Consider the following 23864-nt stretch of genomic DNA (forward strand, 5'->3'; position numbering starts at 1 on the left):
CTCATTTGCTCACATCGTATATAGACTTGTTTATACTGTATTATTGACTGTATGTTTCTTTTACTCCATGTGTAACTCTGTGTTGTTGTATGCGTCGAACTGCTTTGCTTTATCTTGGCCAGGTCGCAATTGTAAATGAGAACTTGTTCTCAACTTGCCTACCTGGTTAAATAAAAGGTGAAATAAATAAAATAATCTATGGATTTCACGTGACTGGGCAGGGGCGCAGCCATGGGTGGGCCTGGGAGGGCATAGACTTGGGAGCCAGGCCCAGGTAATCAGAATGAGTTTTTCCTCACAAAAGGGCTGTATTACAGGCAGAAATATAGTTTAATCAGCTGTCCGAGTGGCCTCACAGCTGATGAAACTGTATTTCTGTCTGTAATACAGCCCTTTTGTGAGGAAAAACTCATTCTGGTAGGCTGAAGAAGCCAGATGTGGAGGTACTGGGCTGGCGTAGTTACACATGGTCTGCGATAGTGAGGCCGGTTGGACGTACTGCCAAATTCTCTAAAATGACGTTGGAGGCGTCTTATGGTAGAGAAATGAACATTAAAATCTCTGGCAACAGCTCTGTCAGATTAATGTAAAATGATTAAAACATTTACATGCTTTGCAAGAACGATTTCCCTAATAATCCTTTTTACATGGACACATCTGAAATCAGGCTACCTGATGGCTCTCTGATAAATGCTGAAAATCTCCAATCAAAATAAACATTCTTCCACAGCGACCATGTTATTTTTAGTAAGCATATATCTGATTCTTACGGACATATAAAGTTTGTATGTGAAAACTACTTTGAAGATGCATACATTCAGTTGTTCCGAAACTCGCTGAAAAGAGGGAGACCCCCTCGGCTGGTGCTAGTCGGCTGGTGCTAGTACATGTGCAAATCAAATACACCGCTGGAACGCCGTTTTAAGGTGCTTACATGTCCCAATAATTCTAAAGACTTCTCAGAAAAAAACTGGTGTTTTAATCGGCGTATGCTTAGTTCCATTTTGACCTGACGCCGATTAAGATAAGCAGAGTAAGGTGTTTAAATGACTATGGCATAATCTGCCTACTGCCATAATCAGTTTAATGTTGAATTATTCCTGTGCACCTAAACATACTCAATATATTCCAGGTGATGCCTGATAACGTGTTCTCAGTCAACTTACCTGGTAAAATAACGGATTAAAAAAAATAAAAAAAATGCCCACTATATTCGAACTATAAAATTATATGAATCATTCCATTTCCATGATTCCAACAGTTCACCAATTACCTAGGCCTAGATCTTTTGCCCATGTAATGTAGCTCTATGAGGCACATTGTGGAAATGCAGAAATCTATGAAAATGCTGAAAATTAAGTTGGATTGAACAGTATAAAACATTCAGAATGGTGAAAGCCCCATTTAAAATCAATTAAAATGTGTGTTTCCACCTTAGGGTCATGAACTACTCATAAAGCATATTTAGAACTTTTATACCGTTAAATACAGTCCTAACGTCCAAAATATTGTGATATGATAATTTGGCCATATTGCCCAGCCCTTTGCTGGCGTTTTTGAGTGTGGAGGGAGACGCGGTAGTGTGCGAGTAGTCTCTTGGCCTGTGTACAAACAACATGTCTGCTTTCTACTCTGCCACAGCTGCAGACACTCTGATCTCCTAAAGGATGGAGACAGGAGCTGATAGTTTGTAGCCATTGATCGGTGTGTTCACGTTATACTTGGCCTAATACGCATCAACCGGCCTGTTGCATGGCCCACAGATACCTGCAGAGGGATCGCACTCTGAGCCACAGTTGCTTCCGGCCTATTACCTGACTCGCAGTCGACTGTAAGGGTGTTGTTTAGAGGCGCAATTGTGCCCTCATATGTTTGCGAAGCATGTCCTCTTGTCACAGCTCAGTCAGCTTCGAGCTGTCCAAGCTTGTAATCACTTGGGTCAAAGGCTGCAAAGTGAGAATACAGATCAGGCAGATTGTCCAGAATATCAATTGTTGTGGCAGTGGCTTTTTCAATGGTGAGAAGTCCCACACGCTGTTTGAACTAAACATCTTTCCTAGCTTTTCAGTTCACAGCTTGGCTGTCGACGGCGTGAGGATGGCTCCCCCACTCCTGCTGAACTGCCCTGTCTTGATGGACACAAGCTTGATGCGGTTAAACGCCATGCCCGCTGGTGGTTGGCCATCCTGCCTATGCTGTAGTGATTTGTTTGAACTCATTTGAACCATGAGAATACTCCCCAGGCCCTCAGGTTGGTACGGTACCGCTCCTCTGACTGACTTGTCGATTTCACAAAGGTGATCATTGATTCATTGTCTCTGTTGGCGCCATAGACCCAAGTGAATAGCATTTGCCTACCCAGTACCAGAAACTGACTGTCAGAGAAGTGCATGGGTTAAAATGTTGAGGTTCTCCAGCAGAGACCAAAGTAGCCCACATCTTGAGTTTCATCACTGTACTGCAATGTGTTTTATGGCATAAATTACAGTTTATAGGCCTGTTAAAAGGATATTTAGACATTTTGGCAATGCCAATTATCTACTTCCCCAGAGTCAGATAAAATTGTGGATACAAGTTGTGTCTGCGTGCAGTTTGAAGGTAGTTGATATCTAGTGCTAGCGCAATGACTAGATGTCTATGGTATCTGTTGACTTCCAGCCATTGGCTAACGACCATTAGCATTGTCTCACAAAACTACCTCTAACTTCCTTCATACTGGACACAGATACATAACAATGGGATCCACAAGTTAATCTGACTGGGGGAAGTAGCTCTTCCAAAATATCTCTTTAATGTTAGATTCATTCCAATATGTTAAATTAATTACAATATGCCTCTGATCAGTGCTATAACCCACTCAAAAAGATAGGTGGAAATGATTAATAGTACCTGGCAGGAACAGCTGGGATGAATTGGACCCATTTAGTGTCAAAACCACATCTGCTGATTAAGACTAAAGTATTCAATACAAGCAAATAGTCTAGGTAATGGAGCTGAATGTAATATAGCTGAAATGTCTGGCCAGTAACTGATAAGCCTAGTTCTCTATATTCTGTCCGTCTGTCCCTCAGCCAAGTTCTTTGTCTACGATCTGCCGTATATGATGAATAATACAGGAGGACACAGTCCAGTGATTGCAAGAATGTGTTGACTGTGTGTGCACTTGTCCCAATGTGTTTCTGTTGGTGTGTGCATATGTTTTTATGACGTGTGCATACAAAAATGTGTGCATGAGTGTTGGTATATGCGGAAGTGGGTACATGGGTTTGTGTGTGGAGGAGTGACTGTTGTAGATTTGTATTGCATACGCCTTCGTGAAGTGTGTGTTTTAGAGCATATGTGTGAGGGTTCATATGCATCCATGGCGATGGAAAGCCTCAACTTTAAGCCTCCATCTGCATTTTTGTGGAGGCTGGCATATGTGCCACAGATAGAAACACAGGGCCCCAAGCATAGCAGCCCAATAACTGCTTGTAATCTACACCTCTTTGGCAGCGGCTTCGCCTCTATCCAGAACCATGTATTACTCACCATCATACTGTACATGCATTTCCACACACTACCTGTTTTTGGGGGTATGTACAGTGCTGTAAAAAAGTATTTGTCCCCTTTCTGATTTTCTCCATTTGTGCATATGTTTGACACTGAATGTTATTAGATCTTCAAGCAAAAACTAATATTAGATAAAGGGAACCTTATTGAACAAATATTATAAATATTACAACAATTTAGATTTTTTTTATAAACAAAGTTTTGTAACACTCAATAACTGTTTGCACCACCTTTCGCTGCAATGACTGTAACCAAACACTTCCTGTAGTCTCTAACATCGCTGTGGAGGAATGGACTAATCAAAGTCCAGACCTAAACCTGATTTGATATGTTGTGGCAGGACCTGAAACAAGCAGTTCATGCTCGAACACCAACTAATGTCACTGAGTTAAATCACTTCTGCATAGAAGTGTGGGCCTCCACAGTGATGTGAGAGACTGATCAACAACTACAGGAAGTGTTTGGTTGCAGCGAAAGGTGACACAACCAGTTAATGAGTGTAAGAGGGCAATTACTTTTCAACACAGGGACATTGGGTGTTGCATAATGTTGTTTATTAAAACAATTAAATAAGTATCCAATGTTTGTTATTTTTTCCCATCAACTAATATTAGGTTTTGGTTGAAGATCTGATAACATTCAATGTAAAATAACATGCAAAAATAGAGAAAATCAGAAAGGAGGCAAACACTTTTTCACGGCACTGTATGTGCAGCCAGTCACCACCAGTACCCCTAGCCTGGGGTTATTTGGCAGCTTGGGCCAACTCTGCGGCAGCTGTCCACACGCTGAATAAGGAGATTAAGACATCTTATCCTCCATGCCCGTGATTTGAAGGGCCGTGTTTGGAATTTCACGCTACTGTTCTCTACCTAATTGGCCTGTGTGCTTCGTTTACTCCTGGCTTCGGTTGTGGTGGTAACTTTACTAAACAAAAATATAATTGGAACATGTAAAGTGTCAGGCCCATGTTTCACGAGATTAAATAAAGTGTTATAAATAAATAAATAAAATGTTTCATAAGCACAAAAACGTATTTCTCTCAAATTTTGTGCAGAAGTTTGTTTACATCCCTGTTAGTAAGCATTTCTCCTTTGCCAAGATAATGCATCCACCTGACAGGTTTGGCATATCAAGAAGCTGATTAAATAGTATGACCATTACACATGTGCTGGGGACAATAAAAGGCCACTCTAAAATGTACAGTTTTGTCACACAACAATATGCCACTGATGTCTCAATTTGAGGGAGTGTGCAATTGGCACGCATACTACAGGAATGTCCACCAACTGTGGGTTTGTACAACTGAAGAATTTCTGCACAAACTGTCAGAAACCTTCAAGGAAGCTCATCTGTGTGCTCGTTGTCCTCAACAGTCTTAACCTGTCTGAGGTTCAGCATCGTAACTGACTTCAGTGGGCAAATGCAAAGGGTGGCTAATTTGAAGAATCTCAAATATATTTGGACTTGTTTAACACTTTTTTGGTTACTACATGATTCCATGTGTGTTATTTCATAGTTTTGATGTCTTCACTATTTTCTACGATGTATAAAACAGTAAAAATAAAGAAAGTCCCTTGGATGAGTAGGTGTGTCCAAACTTTTGACTAGTACTATATAGAAGTGTTAAATCAAAATATATTTTATATTTGAGATTCTTCAAAGTAGCTGCCCATTGCCTTGATGACAGCTTTGCACACTTGGCATTCTCTCAACCAGCTTCATGAGGTAAGTTACCTGGAATGCATTTCAATTAACAGGTGTGCCTTGTTAAAAGTTCATTTGTGGAATTTCTTTCCTTAATGCGTTTGAGCCAATAAGTTGTGTTCTGCCAAGAAAGGGGTGGTATACAGAAGATGGTATTTTACCAAATAGGGCTAAGTCCATATTATGGCAAGAATAGCTCAAATAAGCAAAGAGAAACGACAGTCCATCATTACTTTAAGACATGAAGGTCAGTCAATGCAGAACATTTCAATAACGGAAAGTTTCTTCAAGTGCAGTCGCAAAAAGCATCGCTATGATGAAACTGTCTCTCATGAGGACTGCCACAGGAAAGACCCTGAGTTACCTCTGCTGCAGAGGATAAGTTCATTAGAGTTACCAGCCTCAGAAATTGCAGCCCAAATAAATGCGTCACAGAGCTCAAGTAACAGACACATCTCAACATCAAATGTTCAGAGGAGACTGAGTGAATCAGGCCTTCATGGTCGAACTGCTGCAAAGAAACCACTACTAAAGGACACCAATAAGAAGAGACTTGCTTGAGCCAAGAACCACAAGCAAGACCGTTGGAAATCTGTCCTTTGGTCTGATGAGTCCAAATTTGCGATTTTTAGTTCCAACTGCCGTGTCTTTGTGAAATGCGGAGTAGGTGAACGGATGCTCTCCACATGTGTAGTTACGACCGTGAAGCATGAAAAAGGAGGTGTGATGGTGTGGGGGTGCTGTGATGGTGACGCTGTCTGTAGCCAGCAACCAGCATGGCTATCACAACATTCTGCAGTGATACGCCATCGCATCTGGTTTGTGCTCTGTGGGACTATCATTTGTTTTTCAACAGGACAATGAGGGCATCTAGCTTAGATTGTATGACGGCCGTGGTGTTAAGCATGTTCCAGTTTAGGCCACCTAACAGTACGAACTCTGAAGATAGATGGGGGGCGTCCAGGGCACAGCTGGGGGCCGAAGGGGGTCTATAACAAGCGGCAACGGTGAGAGACTTGTTTCTGGAAAGGTGGATTTTTAAAAGTAGAAGCTCGACTTGTTTGGGCACAGACCTGTAAAGTATGACAGAACTCTGCAGGCTCTCTCTGCAGTAGATTGCAACTCCGCCCCCTTTGGCAGTTCTATCTTGTCGGAAAATGTTATAGTTAGGGATGGAAATTTCAGGATTTTTGGTGGCCTTCCTAAGCCACGATTCAGACACGGCTAGGACATCCGGGTTGGCGGAATGTGCTAAAGCAGTGAATAAAACAAACTTAGGGAGGAGGCTTCTAATGTTGACAATGCATGAAACCAAGGCTTTTACAGTTATAGAAGTCAACAAATGAGAGAGCCTGGGGAACGGGAGTGGAGCTAGGGGCTGCAGGGCCTAAGTTAACCTCTACATCACCAGAGGAACAGATGAGGAGTAGGATAAGGGTATGGCTAAAGGCTATAAGAATTGGTCATCTCGTGCATTCGGAACAGAGTAAAGGAGCAGACTTATGGGCGCGGAAGAATAGATTCAAGGCATAATGTACAGACAAGGATATGGCAGGATGTGAATACAGTGGAGGTAAACCTAGGCAATGAGTAATGATGAGAGGTTTTGTCTCAAAAGGCACCATTTAAGCCAGGTGAGATCACCACATGTGTGGGGAGTGGAACAAAAGGGCATATTGAGCAGGGTTGGAGGCTCTACAGTGAAATAAGACAATAATCACAAACCAAAACAGCAACAGACACATTGCAAAAGGCATATTGACATTAGGGAGAGGCATCTGTATGCAAGTGATCATAGGGTCCAGTGAGTAGCTAGGTGAGCTGGAGACATGGCGATTCAGACCGTGTCTGTTCTTTTGCCTATCTTTTCTTTTTATTGGCCAGTCTGAGATATGGCTTTCTTTGCAACTCTGCCTAGGCCAGCATCCCAGAATCGCCTTTTCACTGTTGACATTGAGACGGGTGTTTTGCGGGTACTTTTTAATGAAGCTGCCAATTGAGGACTTGTGAGGCGTCTGTTTCTCAAACTAGACACTCAAATGTACTTGTCCTCTTGCTCAGTTGTGCACCGAGGCCTCCCACTCCTCTTTCTATTCTGGTTAGGGCCAGTTTGTGCTGTTCTGTGAAAGGGAGTAGTACACAGTGTTGTACGAGATCTTCAGTTTCTTGGCAATTTCTTGCATGGAATAGCCTTAATTTCTCAGAACAAGAATAGACTGAAGTTTCAAAAGAACGTTTTTTTGTTTCTAGCCATTTTGAGCCTGTAATCGAACCCACAAATGCTGATGATCCATTTACTCAACTAGCCTAAATAAGGACAGTTTTATTGCTTCTTTAATCAGAACAATTTTCAGCTGTGCTAACATAATTGCACAAGGGTTTTCTAATGATCAATTAGCCTTTTAAAATGATAGCCAGTCCAAGTTCAACACAACGTGCCATTGGAACACAGGAGTGATGGTTGCTGATAATGGGCCTCTGAACGCCTATGTAGATGTTCCATTAAAAAAGCTGCCGTTTCCAGCTACAATAGTCATTTACAACATTAACAATGTCTACACTGTATTTCTGATCAATTTGATGTTTTTTTAAATGACAAAAAATGTGCTTTTCTTTCAAAAGTGACCCCAAACTAGTGTATATTCTAATAATACAAAATAAAACATTGAAAAGCAACCTAGTTTCAACAAAGTTTCAGTTTAGTAGACTGTCGAGGAAATTAGACCAAATGTTATGCTTGTGCCCATTGCTTCTAAAAATGATTCTTTCAGCACTGACATTGCTCCCATACCACCAGACAGGCAGTGTTGCAGCGCGATGTGGAATAGCTGTAATGTTAGGATTCAGATTTCTTTGTGCATTACCAGAAATGAAACAAAATGTCAGAAATACCTTGAAAACAGCTATGACAGCATTTACATTGCTATAAATCACAACTCGCACATGTACCCATACTTGACAATTTTATTAAATGATCACACTGTTGAGCCCAGAGTGTTACCATGCACCAATGTGGCTGGTGAATTAGACATTCTTACGAGCCAATGCCAAAATCTACTCAGGTTTGGCAGGTGGAGGGTGATAATTTTAGGCCCTGAGTATAACACAGGATAGCTGTTATTTTTCTTATAACGAGAATCAGATGAACAACAAAAAAATATACAGGAGCGCAGTGGGAAAGGCAGTAAAAAGTGGCTCACTCATTATCACTGCAACAGGCCACAGAGAAACAGGCATATGGGCAGGGCAGACACTTCCATTTCTGGAGTCATAAAGATAATGCACCTTACTGTTTGACCAAATAATTTAAAATCGCTAAATAGTTAACAGGCTAGCTAACGAGTGAGCTAACTAGCCAAGCTACAAGCAATGGTTCGAATTGTCCATCTTACTGCACTATGCTCTCATCTTGCCACTGCCGAGCACATCACGCTCACACACAGACTTGTAGGCTACATGTGGAGCTCTTTAGCATCTTGAAAAATGCGCCTCGGTAGGAGTAAGCTATAATTTAATATACATATTTGTCTTCTGATTTTGCAGCTGTAGAACTCTGTGGATTCAGATCTCTCTTTTACTGTGGAAAGCCTTTGATATTTTTAGGACATTGAATTCCACAGCTTGTCCTTTGATACACAAGACACTTGCTTGACCTTCAGGCAGTTTGGCAATTTGTCCTGGCACTCCTGTCTGCGTGTCACATATCAATTTGCAAACAATGTAAACAAATAATTTAGTTAATAAAGCCACGTACAAATATGGTCTATTATTTGCTTTCTTTAGTAAGACAGCTCCAAAATGCAGGTGTTTCAGCCTAGCTCAGTGCTTTCTGTGGTGGTAGGGCAACCAATGGAAAATACAGAGTGTAACATGCTGACCACACCGCTCACGTTGCAAAATAAATGTACACATACATGTTATTCGATCATTGCACCCACACTGCTCCTGGGCGTCAGCAAACGTCTGGGTGGCCAGGCGCTAAAATAGAAATTGGTTCTATTAGTGACGCTCAGCAAGTCCGGCCTCTCCCATCTCCTCATTAGTTTTAAGGAGCATATACTGTACCCACGTGGGTGATTGAAAGATGAACTTAGGTCCACACTCCGGTAGATTGTAGTTATGCTGTAAAGTTCGTTGCCAACTGCCATATAAAGTCCAAAGAAGAAAAAGAAGCCTTAAGGAAAAAGGAGAGATGAGAAATGTATTCGGTTTACCTGTGGATTAATTGTCCGAGTTGAGGACCTTATGCATTTCAGGGAAAATAACAACCCAATGTTTATATACCAGGACAAATGAGCTAACAACAGCAAGCTGGCTATTTAAATGGTCATACATGTTTAATACCTTTTGACCTGTCCCCAAATTAATCTTTGGTTCAGAATTTGTTTTGATATTTCAACCTGCGTGTCCTGATTTGCTTCTGGTGTGGGTGAACAAAATGAAAGTGTGCACTTCCGGTTTGGACAGCATGTAAGGGTTGGTAATGTTCTTAAGTTGTCACTCATGGAAAAACTACGTCACTGCAAAACCTACCCACGCCCTGCTCCCCATCTTGTCCTTCTGAGTGAGATACTCAGAAGTGAGATACTGAGTGAGATACTGCAAAACCTACCCACGCCGCCCTCCACCCCTTGGGTGCTGCCTCAGAGTTCAATTAGAAGTGCTCAATGTCATTGACCACAGATAAAATGATGTAAAATCACGTTATATCTACCGTAGTTTTGATTGGACTGATCATGTCAACATCAGAATTTCAAAATCTTAGCTAGCATTCATCATCATGAATCAAGTCAACACTCTACTGGCAAATCCTTTTCAATCCTTCATATGAAGAGAAATTATAGATAATAACGGATCGGAGCTCATCGCCCATTGGACATTACACAACAAGTTGGAAATCGCAAATTCAACAATGAGTGGTTTGGAAGGAATCAGTGGCGCCGAAGAAGATGGTCGCTGTTTTACGATCCCGTAACCAATTGTGCATGTTTTCTTGCGTTATTTTGTAACTTATTTTGTACATAATGTTTCTGCCACCGTGTCTTATGACCGAAAAGAGCTTCTTGATATCAGAACAGTGATTACACACCCCGTACTGAAGGAATTCTTCTTCAACGAGTCAGATGGGAAGGATTTAGTCCAGACACCCGACAAGGCCCTCATCCCCGTCATTCGCAGGAGGAAAAGTGGGAGGTATCATGGACAACGGTCCGGGTGCCTTGTTAGGATCGGTCACCGAGAGGATAATCCTTTACCGTCGGTCCTATTAGCCAACATACAATCAATCGATTATCAAATAGACTAACTACCGAGCACGTATATTCTACCAACGGGACATTAAAAACTGTAATATCTTATGTTTCACCGAGTCGCAGCTGAATGATGACATGATTAACATACAGCTGGCGGGTTTTAAGCTTTTTCTGCAGGAAAGAACAGCGGCCTCTGGTAAGACAAGGGGCGGCGGGCTATGCATATTTGCCTGCGGTAGAGTTTCTCATGATAAGCTGTAGACCACACTATTTACCAATTTTCCTTAGCCGTCTATCTACCACCGCAGACCGATGCTGGCACTAAGACCGCACTCAACGAGCTGTATACGGCCATAAGCAAACAGGAAAACACTCATCCAGGAGGCAGAAGTCCTAGTGGTCGGGGACTTTAATGCAGGGAAACTTAAATCAGTTTTACCTCATTTCTATCAGCATGTTAAATGTGCAACCAGAAGTAAAAAAAAATAAAATTTAAACTCTAGACCTTTGTACGCGTCTCCACACACAGAGACGCATACAAATCTCTCTCACCCTCCATTTGGCAAAGACTAATTCTATCCTCCTTATTCCTGCTTACAAGCAAAAACTAAATCAGGAAACACCAGTAACTCGGTCAATAAGAAAGTGGTCAGATAAAGCAGATGCTAAGCTACAGGACTGTTTTGCTAGCAGACTGGAATATGTTTCAGGATTCTTCCGGTGGCATTGAGGAGTACACCACATCAGTCACTGGCTTCATCAATAAGTGCATCTGTGACGTCGTCCCCACAGTGACCGTATGTACACACCCCAAACAGAAGCCATGGATTACAGGCAACATCTGCACTGAGCTAAAGGGTAGAGTTGCCTCTTTCAAGGAGCGGGACTCTAACCCGAAAGCTTATAAGAAATCCTGCTATGCCATCCGACGAACCATCAAACAAGCAAAGCATCAAAACAGGACTAAGATCGAATCGCACTACACCGGCTCCGACGCTTGTCGGATGTGGCAGGGCTTGCAAACTATTACAGACTAAAGAGAAGCACAACCATGAGCTGCCCTGTGACACAAACCTACCAGATGAGCTAAATTACTTCTAAGCTCGCTTCGAGACAAGTAACACTGAAACATGCATGAGAGCACCAGCTTTTCCGGACAACTGTGTGATCACGCTTTCCGTAGCCTATGTGAGTAAGACATTTAAACAGGTCAACATTCACAAAGTCGCAGGGCCAGACGGATTGCCATGTGTACTCCGAGCAGTGACGGATTTAGGCATAGGCGACATGGGCAGCCGCCCTGGGCGGCATCTTGCCGGGGGTGGCAGGAGACACCCGCACAATTTTTTTTTTTACAGTATAAAACAAACGATTCGGAATGGTGACATTTGCGCAATCAGTTTTCTATCGCTCATTTGCACATCACGTCAATGATATGTCACCGTGTGGGACTGTGGGTCAGTTAAACTTGTTGGAGTGGGCGCCCTGATTCTAGTTTGTGAGCTGGACAGGCTACTGTCTGGGAAGGTATCTCACTCAGAAGGACAAGATGGGGAGGGGGGCGTGGGTAGGTTGAGATAGGTTCAAATAGTTCTGTGACTTCTTACAATTACAATTAGTAATGCTATAAGTTGTGCAATTTAGTTTGCGTTTCTTGTTTGAAGTGCAATAGTGTAATAATCAGGTTCTCTTCTTTATAAGTGTGTTATTCTATTTGTGTATTTGTGTGATATAGGATTGTGCAATTTAGTTTTATTTGTGGTTTTTGTTTGCAATAGGCTAATATTGCAATAATTCGATTATCTTTTATTTCTATTTATATACTACAATTTGTTTCCATTTGTCTTTTGTTAGTTCTTTTTGAAATTTCTGAGTTTATTTTTCTATATATTTTTCTATTTATATAGTTTTAAATGGGGGGGTGGGGGGGGTTCGCCCAGGGAGCCATACAAGCTAGAACCGCCACTGGTAAGTGTCTTCACTGACATTTTCAACCTGTCCCTGACAGAGTCTGTAATACCAACATGTTTCAAGTAGACCACTATAGTCCTTGTTCCAAAGAACACTAAGGTAACCTGCCTAAATGACTACCGACCCGTAGCACTCACGTCTGTAGCCATGAAGTGCTTTGAAAGGCTGGTCATGACTCACATCAACACCATTATTGCAGAAACCCTCGACCCACTCCAATTTACATACCGCCCCAACAGATCCACAGATGATGCAATCTGTATTGCACTCCACACTGCCCTTTCCCACCTGGACAAAAGGAACACCTACGTGAGAATGCTATTCATTGACAACAGCTCAGCGTTCAACACCATAGTGCCACAATGACTCTTTACCGGTACCCCCTGTATATCAAATCAAACTTTGTCACATGCGTTGAATACAACAAGTGTAGACCTTACTGTGAAATGCTTACTTACAAGCTCTTAACCAACAGTGCAGTTCAAGAAGAGTTAAGAAAAAAATTACCAAAGAAAATTTTAAAAGAACATTTAAAAAATGTATAAAAGTAACACAATAACAAGGCTATACACAGGGGGTACCGGTACCGAGTCAGCATGCAGGGGCACAGGTTAGTTTAGGTAATTTGTACATGTAGGTAGGGGTGACGTGACTATGCATAGATAATAAACAGCGAGTATACAAAACAAATGGAGGGAGGTGGGTCAGCAGTCTTATGGCTTGGGGGTAGAAGATGTTAAGGAGCCTTTTGGTCCTAGACTTGGCGCTCCGGTACCGCTTGCCGTGTGGTAGCAGAGAAAACCGTCTATGACTAGTGTGACTGGAGTGTCTGACAATTTTATGGGCTTTCCTCTGACACCGCCTATTATATAGGTCCTGGATGGCAGGAAGCTTGGCCCCAGTGATGTACTGGGCCGTACGCACTACCCTCTGTAGCGCCTTATGGTCAGATGCCGAGCAGTATCTATACCAGGCGGTGATGCAACCGGTCAGGATGCTCTCAATGGTGCAGCTGTATAATCTACTTGAGGATCTGGGGACCAATGCCAAATCTTTTCAGTATCCTAAGGGGGAAAAGGTTTTGTCGTGCCCTCTTCACAACTGTCTTGGTGTGTTTAGACCATGATAGTTCGTTGATGATGTGGACACCAAGGAACTTGAAACTCTCAACCCGCTCCACTACAGCCCCGTTGATGATAATGGGGGCCTATTCGGCCCCCCTTTTCCTGTAGTCCACGATCAGCTCCTTAGTCTTGTTCACATTGAAGGAGAGGTTGTTGTCCTGGCACCACACTGACAGTTCTCTGACCTCCTCCCTATAGGCTGTCTCATCGTTGTCGGTGATCAGGTCTACCACTGTTGTGTCATCAGCAAACTTAATGATGGTGTTGATGTCGTGTTTGGCCACGCAGTCGTGGGTGAACAGGGAGTACAGGAGGGGACTAAGTACACACACCTGAGGGGTTCAGTGTTGAGGATCAGTGTGGCAGACGTGTTGTTGCCTATATACCGTCACTTGTTATTTTACTGCTGCTGTTGAATTATTTGTTACTTTTTTTTTTTTTTTTTTAGAAAAACACTTATTTAAAGCATTGTTGAATATGGGCTTGTAAGTAAGCATTTCACTGTAAGGTCTACTGTAAGGTCTGTTGTTTTTGGCGTATGTGACAAATAAGATTTGATTCGATTTAACTACAAGCATTGCAAAGCAATCACTAGCCTGCTATTCAGTGGAGCGGGTGTGTTGTCCAAGTCTGGGTTTAAGGGTCTCTTTTCCAAGCTTAAAAGGATAAACATTCAACATTGGCCATGCTGTCAATCCAGCATGATTTCTGCCACTTTCAAGACAACTGGGAACTATGAAAAAAACTAGCTCCGACTGGGAAAATACATATTGAGCGGTCATCCAACTCTGAATTCCAAGTCGGGAACTCTGGCCTCTTTCTAGAGCTGTAAATGAGGCTGAATTAACTATTTCGCTGCCTGACAAGGCTCCACTGATAGTCAGGTGTAGCAGTAGTAAGGTGTTGGGACTGCTGTTGGGATAGCTTTATGTACGCCCTAACAGTTTGCGGGCACTGTTTGTCACTGTTATAGTGCAATTCATGTATTGTTTAGTGTTGTGCCTTTGCTGGCATGCATTTAAAACAAATTGGGGGAGTTTGCCCCTCCAAGAATTACATGCTAACAATCACCTCTGGCTACTAGATCGATCAATTAGTAATTCTCTACTCAAAATGGCCAGACATCTAAGCAGACATGGTGAGAGGAAACAGACATGTAAAAAGTGGGTGGTATCAACTCCTGCAACATGAATAAAACAGCCATTTACTATGTTGCCAACATGAACTGGCTATTTTTCAGTGTTGACAAGACTGAAATAGTAACACACTGACCTTACTTCTAAACTAAAGCTTTGTGGAGTAGAATGCATAATTGAAGATGTTCCACAAGGCCCCCATCCATGTATATCTGGAGCATCTTTCACCAGCGTTCTCTCGCATCAGAGCCCTGGTGAAAGATGGACCCCTGAGTCAATCCTCCCTAGTCCAAATACCAGCTGATAGACGTATGAAGGTTGGTGACTTATGGAGCGTGCCATTTGCCCCGGGCGAGAGGATTACCATGCCGACGAGCACACCATGAAGCAGAGGAAAGATTCAAACTAAAGCTTTAGTGCATTTTATTTAAGAACAATATCAAGAATATCTTAATAAGCAGTGACCCACGTCTCTCCATAACTGACTTCTTTCTCATACAAAAGGGTTATTTGGCTGTCCCCATAGGAGCACCATTTTTGGTTCAAGGTAGAACACTCTTTGGGTCCATATTGAACACTCTGTGGAAAGGTTCAACCTGGCACCAAAAAGGTTCAACCTGGAACCAAAAAGGGTTATCCTATGGGGGCAACAGAAGAACCCTTTTAGGTTCTAGATTGCACCTTTTTTTTTTCCTAACAGCGTACTGGTTAACTACTAGAAAAGACATCCATTAGATAGCATAATAAAGAACCACATGCAAAAATGACTAATAAAAGGTTTGAATAACCTATGAACCTATGCAGGTTCAAATACTGGTCAAGATCTCACTCTTTGAGCGCTCCTGTTAAGTGCGACCTCAAAACCAGGGCAGTTGAAGGAAGGTATTAGAGGAATACTTTATCAGAGGGAACAGGGACACTTCTGAGCCACATTTCCTCCCCAATTTTCCACCCTCATATCCAGTAAGGATCCTCGCTCTCTGACATGTACACACACACTCCTGGCAATGATACCAGTCTGAGGGCTAGAGAGAGCATTCTGCAGGAAGTACATTGCAGACAGGAAGACGTCTTTGAAGTGCTGAGAGCTTAGAAATGGAATTGGGGCCAGACAAGATAGCCTAGCCCGTCCAACATATTACAAAGTGAGGAGCTGTGCTGCCATATCATATACTAATGAGGAAGAAGCTATACTGCTGGACTAATATGTATTTTAGTTAATTATACAATAATTCACGCTCTCTCTCACACACACACACCAAAAATACTTGGAACCTTGACAATGAAATCGATTGCTTTGAATTGGCTGTCTCAGCATTCCTATCTGTGGTTAGCTAGTAACTACTCTGCAGGTTTTTGTGTGGTCATCAGTCGCCAACCTGCTCTTTTGTAATATGTATTCCACAGAATTTTTTGAGGCAGAAAAAGTATTACTGAAATCTCTATGCCTTTAACTAAATATTTTCCTTGGTGTTTTCATTATTTTCCCTCCATGGTCCACACACACACACGCAAAACATATAGCCTACTCATGCACTCGCACATACATGCACACACGCACAGACACGCACACAGTCCTGACAAACTATCCTGGGGGGGCAATGATGCTAAAACCCACCCCTTGCCTCAACACAACCTGCCCACTCTGTACCCGTGCCATGTGCATTACGGTCAGGCACCAGAGTGGCATTTAACGCACAGCTTAGTCATAATCAGTTTAACAGGGGGAGAGCGCCTTCCTGTTAGTGGGCATATGCTCATATCATGTTTAAAGACGCACTATTCCCCTGGGCGGGGACATAAGTGGAGTGTGGATGGGAGCAGACGGTTGCCGCGCACTCCTCCAGGCCTCCATTAACGTCGCTCTCCATGCTCCCATGCCCCCCACTCTGCCATCCCATATTGCTAAGAGCCAACTTAAATGGTGGTGGGGGTGTTGAGTTTGTGTGGCGAGCAAGACATTAGAGAAAGGACCTGAGACCAAAGTTCGGGAGAGATGGAGGGTATAAAGAGGATGTACACACAGAAAGAGGAGCAGACAAAAACAGAAGATGAGAGTTAAGATGCGGAGGGAGGGAGGGAGAGAGAGAGAGAGAGAGAGAGAGAGAGAGAGAGAGCGCTCTGGCTCGTGTCCAGGGTTATCGCTGGCCAGAGTCGAGGCGCTTGCCAGCTGACAGCAGGAGAACAGAGTACAGCGCAGTCTCTGTGGGTGTGTGTATATGGTCTCTAGAGCTTTGTGATGTCCGTCCGTAACGTCGGAGATGGGGAACATATGCAGAGGAGCACATGAGCGGCAGAGCAAGGTGACAGTCAGTTCTCAGTCGCCCAGAGGCATATGACACCAGCATCACAGCGTCACTCACTGTACTGTCCTCATCTCCTTGGCAATAACAACAGTCTTCTGCCCTCCTGGCTGAATGGGACTACATACTTTGAGGAGGATATACAGTGCCTTTGGAAAGTATTCATACCCCTTGACTTATTGCACATTTTGGTGTGTTACAGCCTGAATTCTAAATTGGTTAAATACATGTTGTTTCTCACAAATTTACACACAATACCCCATACTGACAAAGTGAAAATGTTTTTAGAAATGTTGGCAAATTGATTGAAAATAAAATACAGAAATCTCATTTACATAAGCATTCACACCCCTGAGTCAATACATGTTAGTATCACCTTTGACATCAATCACAGCTGTGAGTCTATCTGGGTAAGTCTCTAAGAGCTTTGCACACCTGGATTCTACAATATTTGCACATTATTATTTTTTAAATTCTTCAAGCTCTGTCAAATTGGCTGTTGATCATTGCTAAACAGCCAAACCAGGTTTTCCTCTAGGATTTTGCCTATGCTTAGCTCCATCCCGTTTCTTTTTTATCCTGAAAAACTCCCCAGTCCCTAACGATTACAAGCATACCCATAACATGATGCAGCCTCCACTATGCTTGAAAATATGGAGAATGGTACTCTGTAATGTGTTGTTATATTTGGGGCAAATCCAATACACTTCATATTGAAGTGTATTGATTGAATGGTGCCGGAGGAGATGGCTGCCATTTTATGGGCTCTTAACCAATTGTGCTATTGTGTGTGTTTCTTTTCACCATCTCTTGTGACCGAAAAGAGCTTCTGGATATCAGGAAAGTGATTACTCACCTCGTACTGGACAAAGATTTTTTCTTTACCGAGTTAGAAGCGAAGGATTTACCACAAACACCCGACAAGGCCAACATCCCCGTCATTCGCAGGAGAAAGAGACGGAGATATCGGGGACGGATGTCGGGGTGCCTTGTAAGGATCCGATGGCGAGTGGGTGATCTGCATCTACCATCAGTCCTATTAGCCAACGTACAATCATTGGATAACAAAATAGACGAGCTACGATCATGAATATCCTACCAACGGGACATTAATTTGTAATATCTTGTTTCACAGAGTCATGACTGAACGACGACATGGATAAAATACAGCTGCCAGGTTTTTATGCTGCATCGGCAAGTTAGAACAGCTGCCTCCGGTAAGACAAGGCGTGGCGGTCTGTGTATATTTGTAAACAACAACTGGTGCACAAAATCTAATATTAAGGAAGTCTTGAGGTCTTGCTCGCCTGAGGTGGAGTATCTCATGATAAGCTGTAGACCACACTATTTACCAAGAGAGGTTACATCTACATTTTTCAAAGCTGTCTATTTACCAACACAAACCGATGCTGGCACTAAGTCTGCACTCAATGAGCTGTATAAGGCCATAAGCAAACAGGAAAACGCTCACCCACAGGCGGCGCTCCTAGTGGCCGGGGAATTTAATGCAGGGAAACTGTTTTACCTCATTTCCACCAACATGTTAAATGTCCAACCAGACAGAAAAAAAAAACTGTGGACCACCTATAAGATCAAATGGTACTACACCGGCTCCGACGCTCTTCGGATGTGGCAGGGCTTGCAAACTATTACAGACTACAAAGGGAAACACAGCCACGAGCTTCCCAGTGACATGAGCCTTCCAGACGAGCTAAATTACTTCTAAGCTCGCTTTGACACAAGTAACACTGAAGCATGCATGAGAGCATCAGCTGTTCTGGATGACTGTGTGATCACGCTCTCCGTAGCCGATGTGAGTAAGACCTTTAAACAGGTCAAAAAATAATTGTTTTTACCTTTATTTAACTAGGCAAGTCAGTTAGGAACAAATGATTATTTACAATGACAGCCTACCAAAAGGCAAAAGGCCTCCTGCGGGGACAGGGGCTGTGATTAAAATTAAAATAAATAAATAAAATATAAATGTTGGACAAAACCCAACACTACATACAGAGAGACCTAAGACAACATTGCATTGGCAGCAACACATGACAACACAGCATGGTAGCAACACAACATGACAACAAAATGGTAGCTGCAGAAAACATGGTACAAACATTATTAGGCACAGACAACAGCACAAAGGGCAAGAAGGTAGAGACAACAATACATCACGCAAAATAGTCACAACTGTCAGTAAAAGTGTCCATGATTGAGTCTTTGAATGAAGAGATTGAGATAAAACTCTCCAATGTGAGTGTTTGTTGCAGCTTGTTCAACATTCACAAGGCCTCAGGGCCAGATGGATTACCAGGACGTGTCCTCCGAGCATGCGCTGACCGAGTGGCAAGTGTCTTCACTGACATTTTCAACCTGTCCCTGACGGAGTCTGCAATACCAACATGTTTCAAGCAGATCACCATAGTCCCTGTTCCCAAGAACACTAAGGTAACCAGCCTAAATGACTATCAACCCGTAGCACTCACCTCAGTAGCCATGAAGTGCTCTGAAAGGATGGTCATGGCTCACATCAACACCATTATCCCAGAAACCCTCGACCCACTCCAATTTGAATACCTCCCCAACAGATCCACATATGATGCAATCTCTATTGCACTTCACACTGCCCTTTCCCACCCGGACAAAGGAACACCTATGTGAGAATGCTATTCATTGACTACAGCTCAGCTTTCAACACCATAGTGCCCTCAAAGCTCAAATGAAATCAAATGTTATTATTGGTCACATACACATGGTTAGCAGACGCTATTGCGAGTGTAGCGAAATGCTTGTGCTTCTAGTTCCGACAGTGCAGCAATATCTAACAAGTAATTCTAACAATTCCACAACAACTACCTAATACACACAAATATAAGTAAAGGAATGGAATACCGAGCGGCATAGGCAAGATCCAATAGATGGTATAAAATACAGTGTATACATATGAGATGAGCTCATCAATAAGCTACGGACCCAGGGACTAAACACCTCCCTCTGCAACTGGATCCTGGACTTCTTGATGGCCCGCCCCCAGGTAGTAAGGGTAGGTAACAACACATCTGCCACGCTGATCCTCAACACAAGGGGGCCCCTCAGGGGTGCGTGCTCTGTCCCCTCCTGTACTCCCTGTTCACCCATGACTGCATAGCCACGTTCAACTCCAACACCATTATTAAGTTTGCCGACGACACAACAGTGTCTAATCACTGACAACGATGAGGAAGCCTATGCGGAGGAGGTCAGAGACCTGGCTGTGTGGTGCCAGGATAATAACCTCTCCCTCAATGTGATCAAGACAAAGGAGATGATTGTGGACTACAGGAAAAGGAGGACCGAGCCAACCCCCATTCTCATCGACAGGGCCGTAGTGGAGCAGGTTGAGAGCTTCAAGTTCCTTGGTCTCCACATCACCAACAAACTATCATGGTACAAACATACCAAGACAGTCGTGAAGAGGGCATGACAAAGCCTATCCCCACTTAGGAGACTGAAAAGATTTGGCATGGGTCCTCAGATCCTCAAAATGTTCTACAGCTGCACCATCAGGAGCATTCTGGTTGTATCACTGCCTGGTATGGAAGAATCCAACCACAAGGCACTACAGAGGGTAGTGCGTACAGCCCAGTACATCACTGGGTCCTGCCATCCAGGACCTCTATACCAGGTGTTGTCAGAGGAAGGCCCTAAAAATTGTCAAAGACTCCAGCCACCCAAGTCATAGACTGTTCTCTCTGCTACCGCACGGCAAGCAATACCGGAGCACCAAGTCTAGGTCAAAAAGGCTTCTAAACAGCTTCTACCCCCAAGCCATAAGACTCCTGAACAGCTAATCATTGCTGCTGCTGCTACTCTCTGGTTATCATCTATGCATAGTCACTTTAATAGCTCTCCCTACATGTACATATTACCTAAACTAACCTGTGCCCCCGCACATTGACTCTGTACCGGTACCCCCTTTATATAGCCAAGCTGTTATTTTACTGATGCTCTTTAACTATGTTATTTTAACTTATCTATATTTTACTTAACACTTATTTTTCTGAAAAATGCATTGTTGGCTAAGGGCTTGTAAGTAAGCATTTCAGTGTATTCGGCGCATTATTTTTGTAACAGTATAGCTAACCAGTGATCCGGGTCAACAGCATCAATGTAACAGTTTTACTTCCGTCCCCTCGCCCCGACCCGTGCTCGCACCAGGGACCCTCTGCACACATCAACAACTGACACCCATGAAGCATCGTTACCCATCGCGCCACAAAAGCCACGCCACCTTGCAGAGCAACTACTTCAGGTCTCAGAGTGAGTGACGTCACCCGATTGAAATGCTATTAGCGCGCACTACCGCTAACTAGCTAGCCATTTCACATCGGTTACACTTTGTCACATTTTTGCGGTATCACTTTAGTGCCTGGTTGCAAACAGGATGCATGTTTGGGAATATTGTTATTCTGTACAGGCTTCCTTCTTTTCACTCTGTCAATTAGGTTAGTATTGTGGAGTAACTACAATGTTGTTGGTCCATCCTCAGTTACCTCCTATCACAGCCATTACACTAACTGTTTTAAAGTCACTGTTGGCCTCATGGTGAAATCTCTGAGCGGTTTCCTTCCTCTCTGGCAAATGAGTTAGGAAGGACACCTGTATCTTTGTAGTAACTGGGTGTATTGATACACCATCCAAAGTGTAATTAATAACATCAACATGCTCAAAGGGATATTCAATGTCTGCTTCTTTTTTTTTACCCGTCTACCAATAAGAGCCCTTCTTTGCGAGGCATTGGAAAACCTCCCTGGTCTTTGTGGTTGAATCTATGTTTGAAATTCACTGCTCAAATGAGGGACCTTGCAGATAATTGTATGTGTGGGGTACAGAGATGAGGTTGTCACTCAAAAACAGTATTATTGCACACAGAGTGAGTCCATGAAACTTGTGAGACTTGTTTAGCAAATTCTTACACCTGAACGTATTTAGGCTTGCCATAACAAAGGAAGAATACTTATTTACTCAAGACATTTCAGCTTTTCCTTTTTTTCCATTCGTAAAAATGAATCTATATTTAAACCATTTTAAATTCAGGCTGTAACACAACAAAATGTGGAAAAATAAGAATTTTTGTACTACACTGTAGTATATACTGTAGGCTACATGCAACTATTCTGCACATAGCAGCAAAGACTAACTATCAATCTAAACTTAACCCCTTGATTACCAATCCAAATACACCATCATTGGATATATGCAGTATCAACTTAACTGAGCATGTTTGACCATTCTTATGCATATGTTGCAGCAGTGATACTATACAATTAAAATAAACTCCCTCCAGTGGACATAGATGGAAGTACGGGGCAAACTGAATCCATAATATGAGACGGGTAAATTGGGATGAAAACGTATCAGTTGATCACCTCACCTGTATTGCATGACACTATGTATAACCATAGTTGGGGACACAAACATATAAGTAGGCCTGCGTTTCGCGATCAAGAAAGTAGAGTGTCAAAAGAAAACTCTACGACAAGTGCTTAAGGTATAACACAAACGAACCATTTACAAAACCACTAAGAATTTGAGTTGCGTTTTTAAACATACAAAAAGCTATTGTCGAGTCAGGAATATAGCTAACAGCACTACTGAGAATCAGGATGGTGTTTGGCACGCGCCTCTGCAGCTACCTAAAGGTTATTCAAATTAGTTTATAGCAGCATGACAATCCATTCCCAAACCGTATTATTAGATACAGTAGTAAATCAGGATTAGTGCTCTTAATTTCTTATTATCCACCCCCTTATTCCAATGTAGATACAGGGCACGGGGTGGAAATTCTTCATAATAAAATGCATTTTTATTACTTTTCCTCCTAATTTGTGCTCGTCTTATCATTACACTTTGAAACAGGTGCAAGCAATTCAAACACAATTGAATAAACAAAATTGCCTACTTTTGTTAGACATTTGTGAACAGGCAAACAAGCAATGATCCGAAAGCCATATAGCCTAGTAAACATAGCCACAATAAAACTTGAGCAGGAAGCAGTATAAAATATTGCACTTCAACTCACCTTGAGCTGCCGTTCCTCGGGTGCTGAATACACTTGCTATCAAAGTGGCCACATACCAAATCATAGTACTATTGCCAACCAGAAAGAAACCTCATCATATCTCAAAGTGCCCCTTTCAATAAACCTTTCATTGCTGAGTCCCCGGGTCGATAAACGCGCTATCTGCTGCGGTTGATATCCTTTAAATCATGCCCTGCACACTTTTTCACCGGCGCCCTTCGCTTTATCCCTCCCCTGCTCTCCTTCGCATCCTCTCTCGCTGAGACAGAGCACCTGCACCAGTGAGAGGAGAGCAGACGACGTCAGATGGTAAATCCAACATGAAACCAGGCATGACAATTTAGATTTTAGATCCGCCTCCGCACTCTTTTCATTGGTGAGTGTAGGAGGCTTTGGGGCGTGGATTGGTTTCTCCACTGTCGCTTTGGAGGCACTACCAGACAAGCCCTGTTTCAAGGTGAGTTGGAGCGTGAAGTTGCATCGGAGCCGCAATGACATCTTCGTTACAAGGACCCATCTCAAACCCTAATTGCAGTCACAAATTAGGATAATCAAATATGTATTCTAGCTTCACAGGACTTTATGCAAAAACACTTTGAGCCATCTTGCAGGTGCAACCTGAGCGCGAGCGCATACACCCGTGTACGTGAGCGATCCTGCATAGGGTACTTTATAATATTAACCTACCGGTAATCCGTTATTGACAGAGCCATACATTGAAATAGTTTCTAATGATACTTGGCGTTCAGGAATATTGA

General features: G+C 42.8%; 1 protein-coding gene across 1 annotated transcript in view; it reads right to left on the reverse strand.

Moving 5' to 3' along the window:
- The window catches only part of LOC139422042 (protein turtle homolog B-like), a 186821-nt gene extending 163513 nt beyond the window's left edge, over positions 1–23308 (reverse strand). Inside the window, exon 1 of the mRNA XM_071173178.1 lies at positions 23107–23308. Coding sequence (XP_071029279.1) covers positions 23107–23170 — 64 coding nt within the window. The 5' untranslated portion in view covers positions 23171–23308. The remainder of the gene's footprint in view (positions 1–23106) is intronic.
- Between the last annotated feature and the right edge of the window lie 556 nt (positions 23309–23864).

This window comes from Oncorhynchus clarkii, chromosome 12 (assembly GCF_045791955.1).
Source record: "Oncorhynchus clarkii lewisi isolate Uvic-CL-2024 chromosome 12, UVic_Ocla_1.0, whole genome shotgun sequence".
NCBI lineage: Eukaryota > Metazoa > Chordata > Actinopteri > Salmoniformes > Salmonidae > Oncorhynchus > Oncorhynchus clarkii.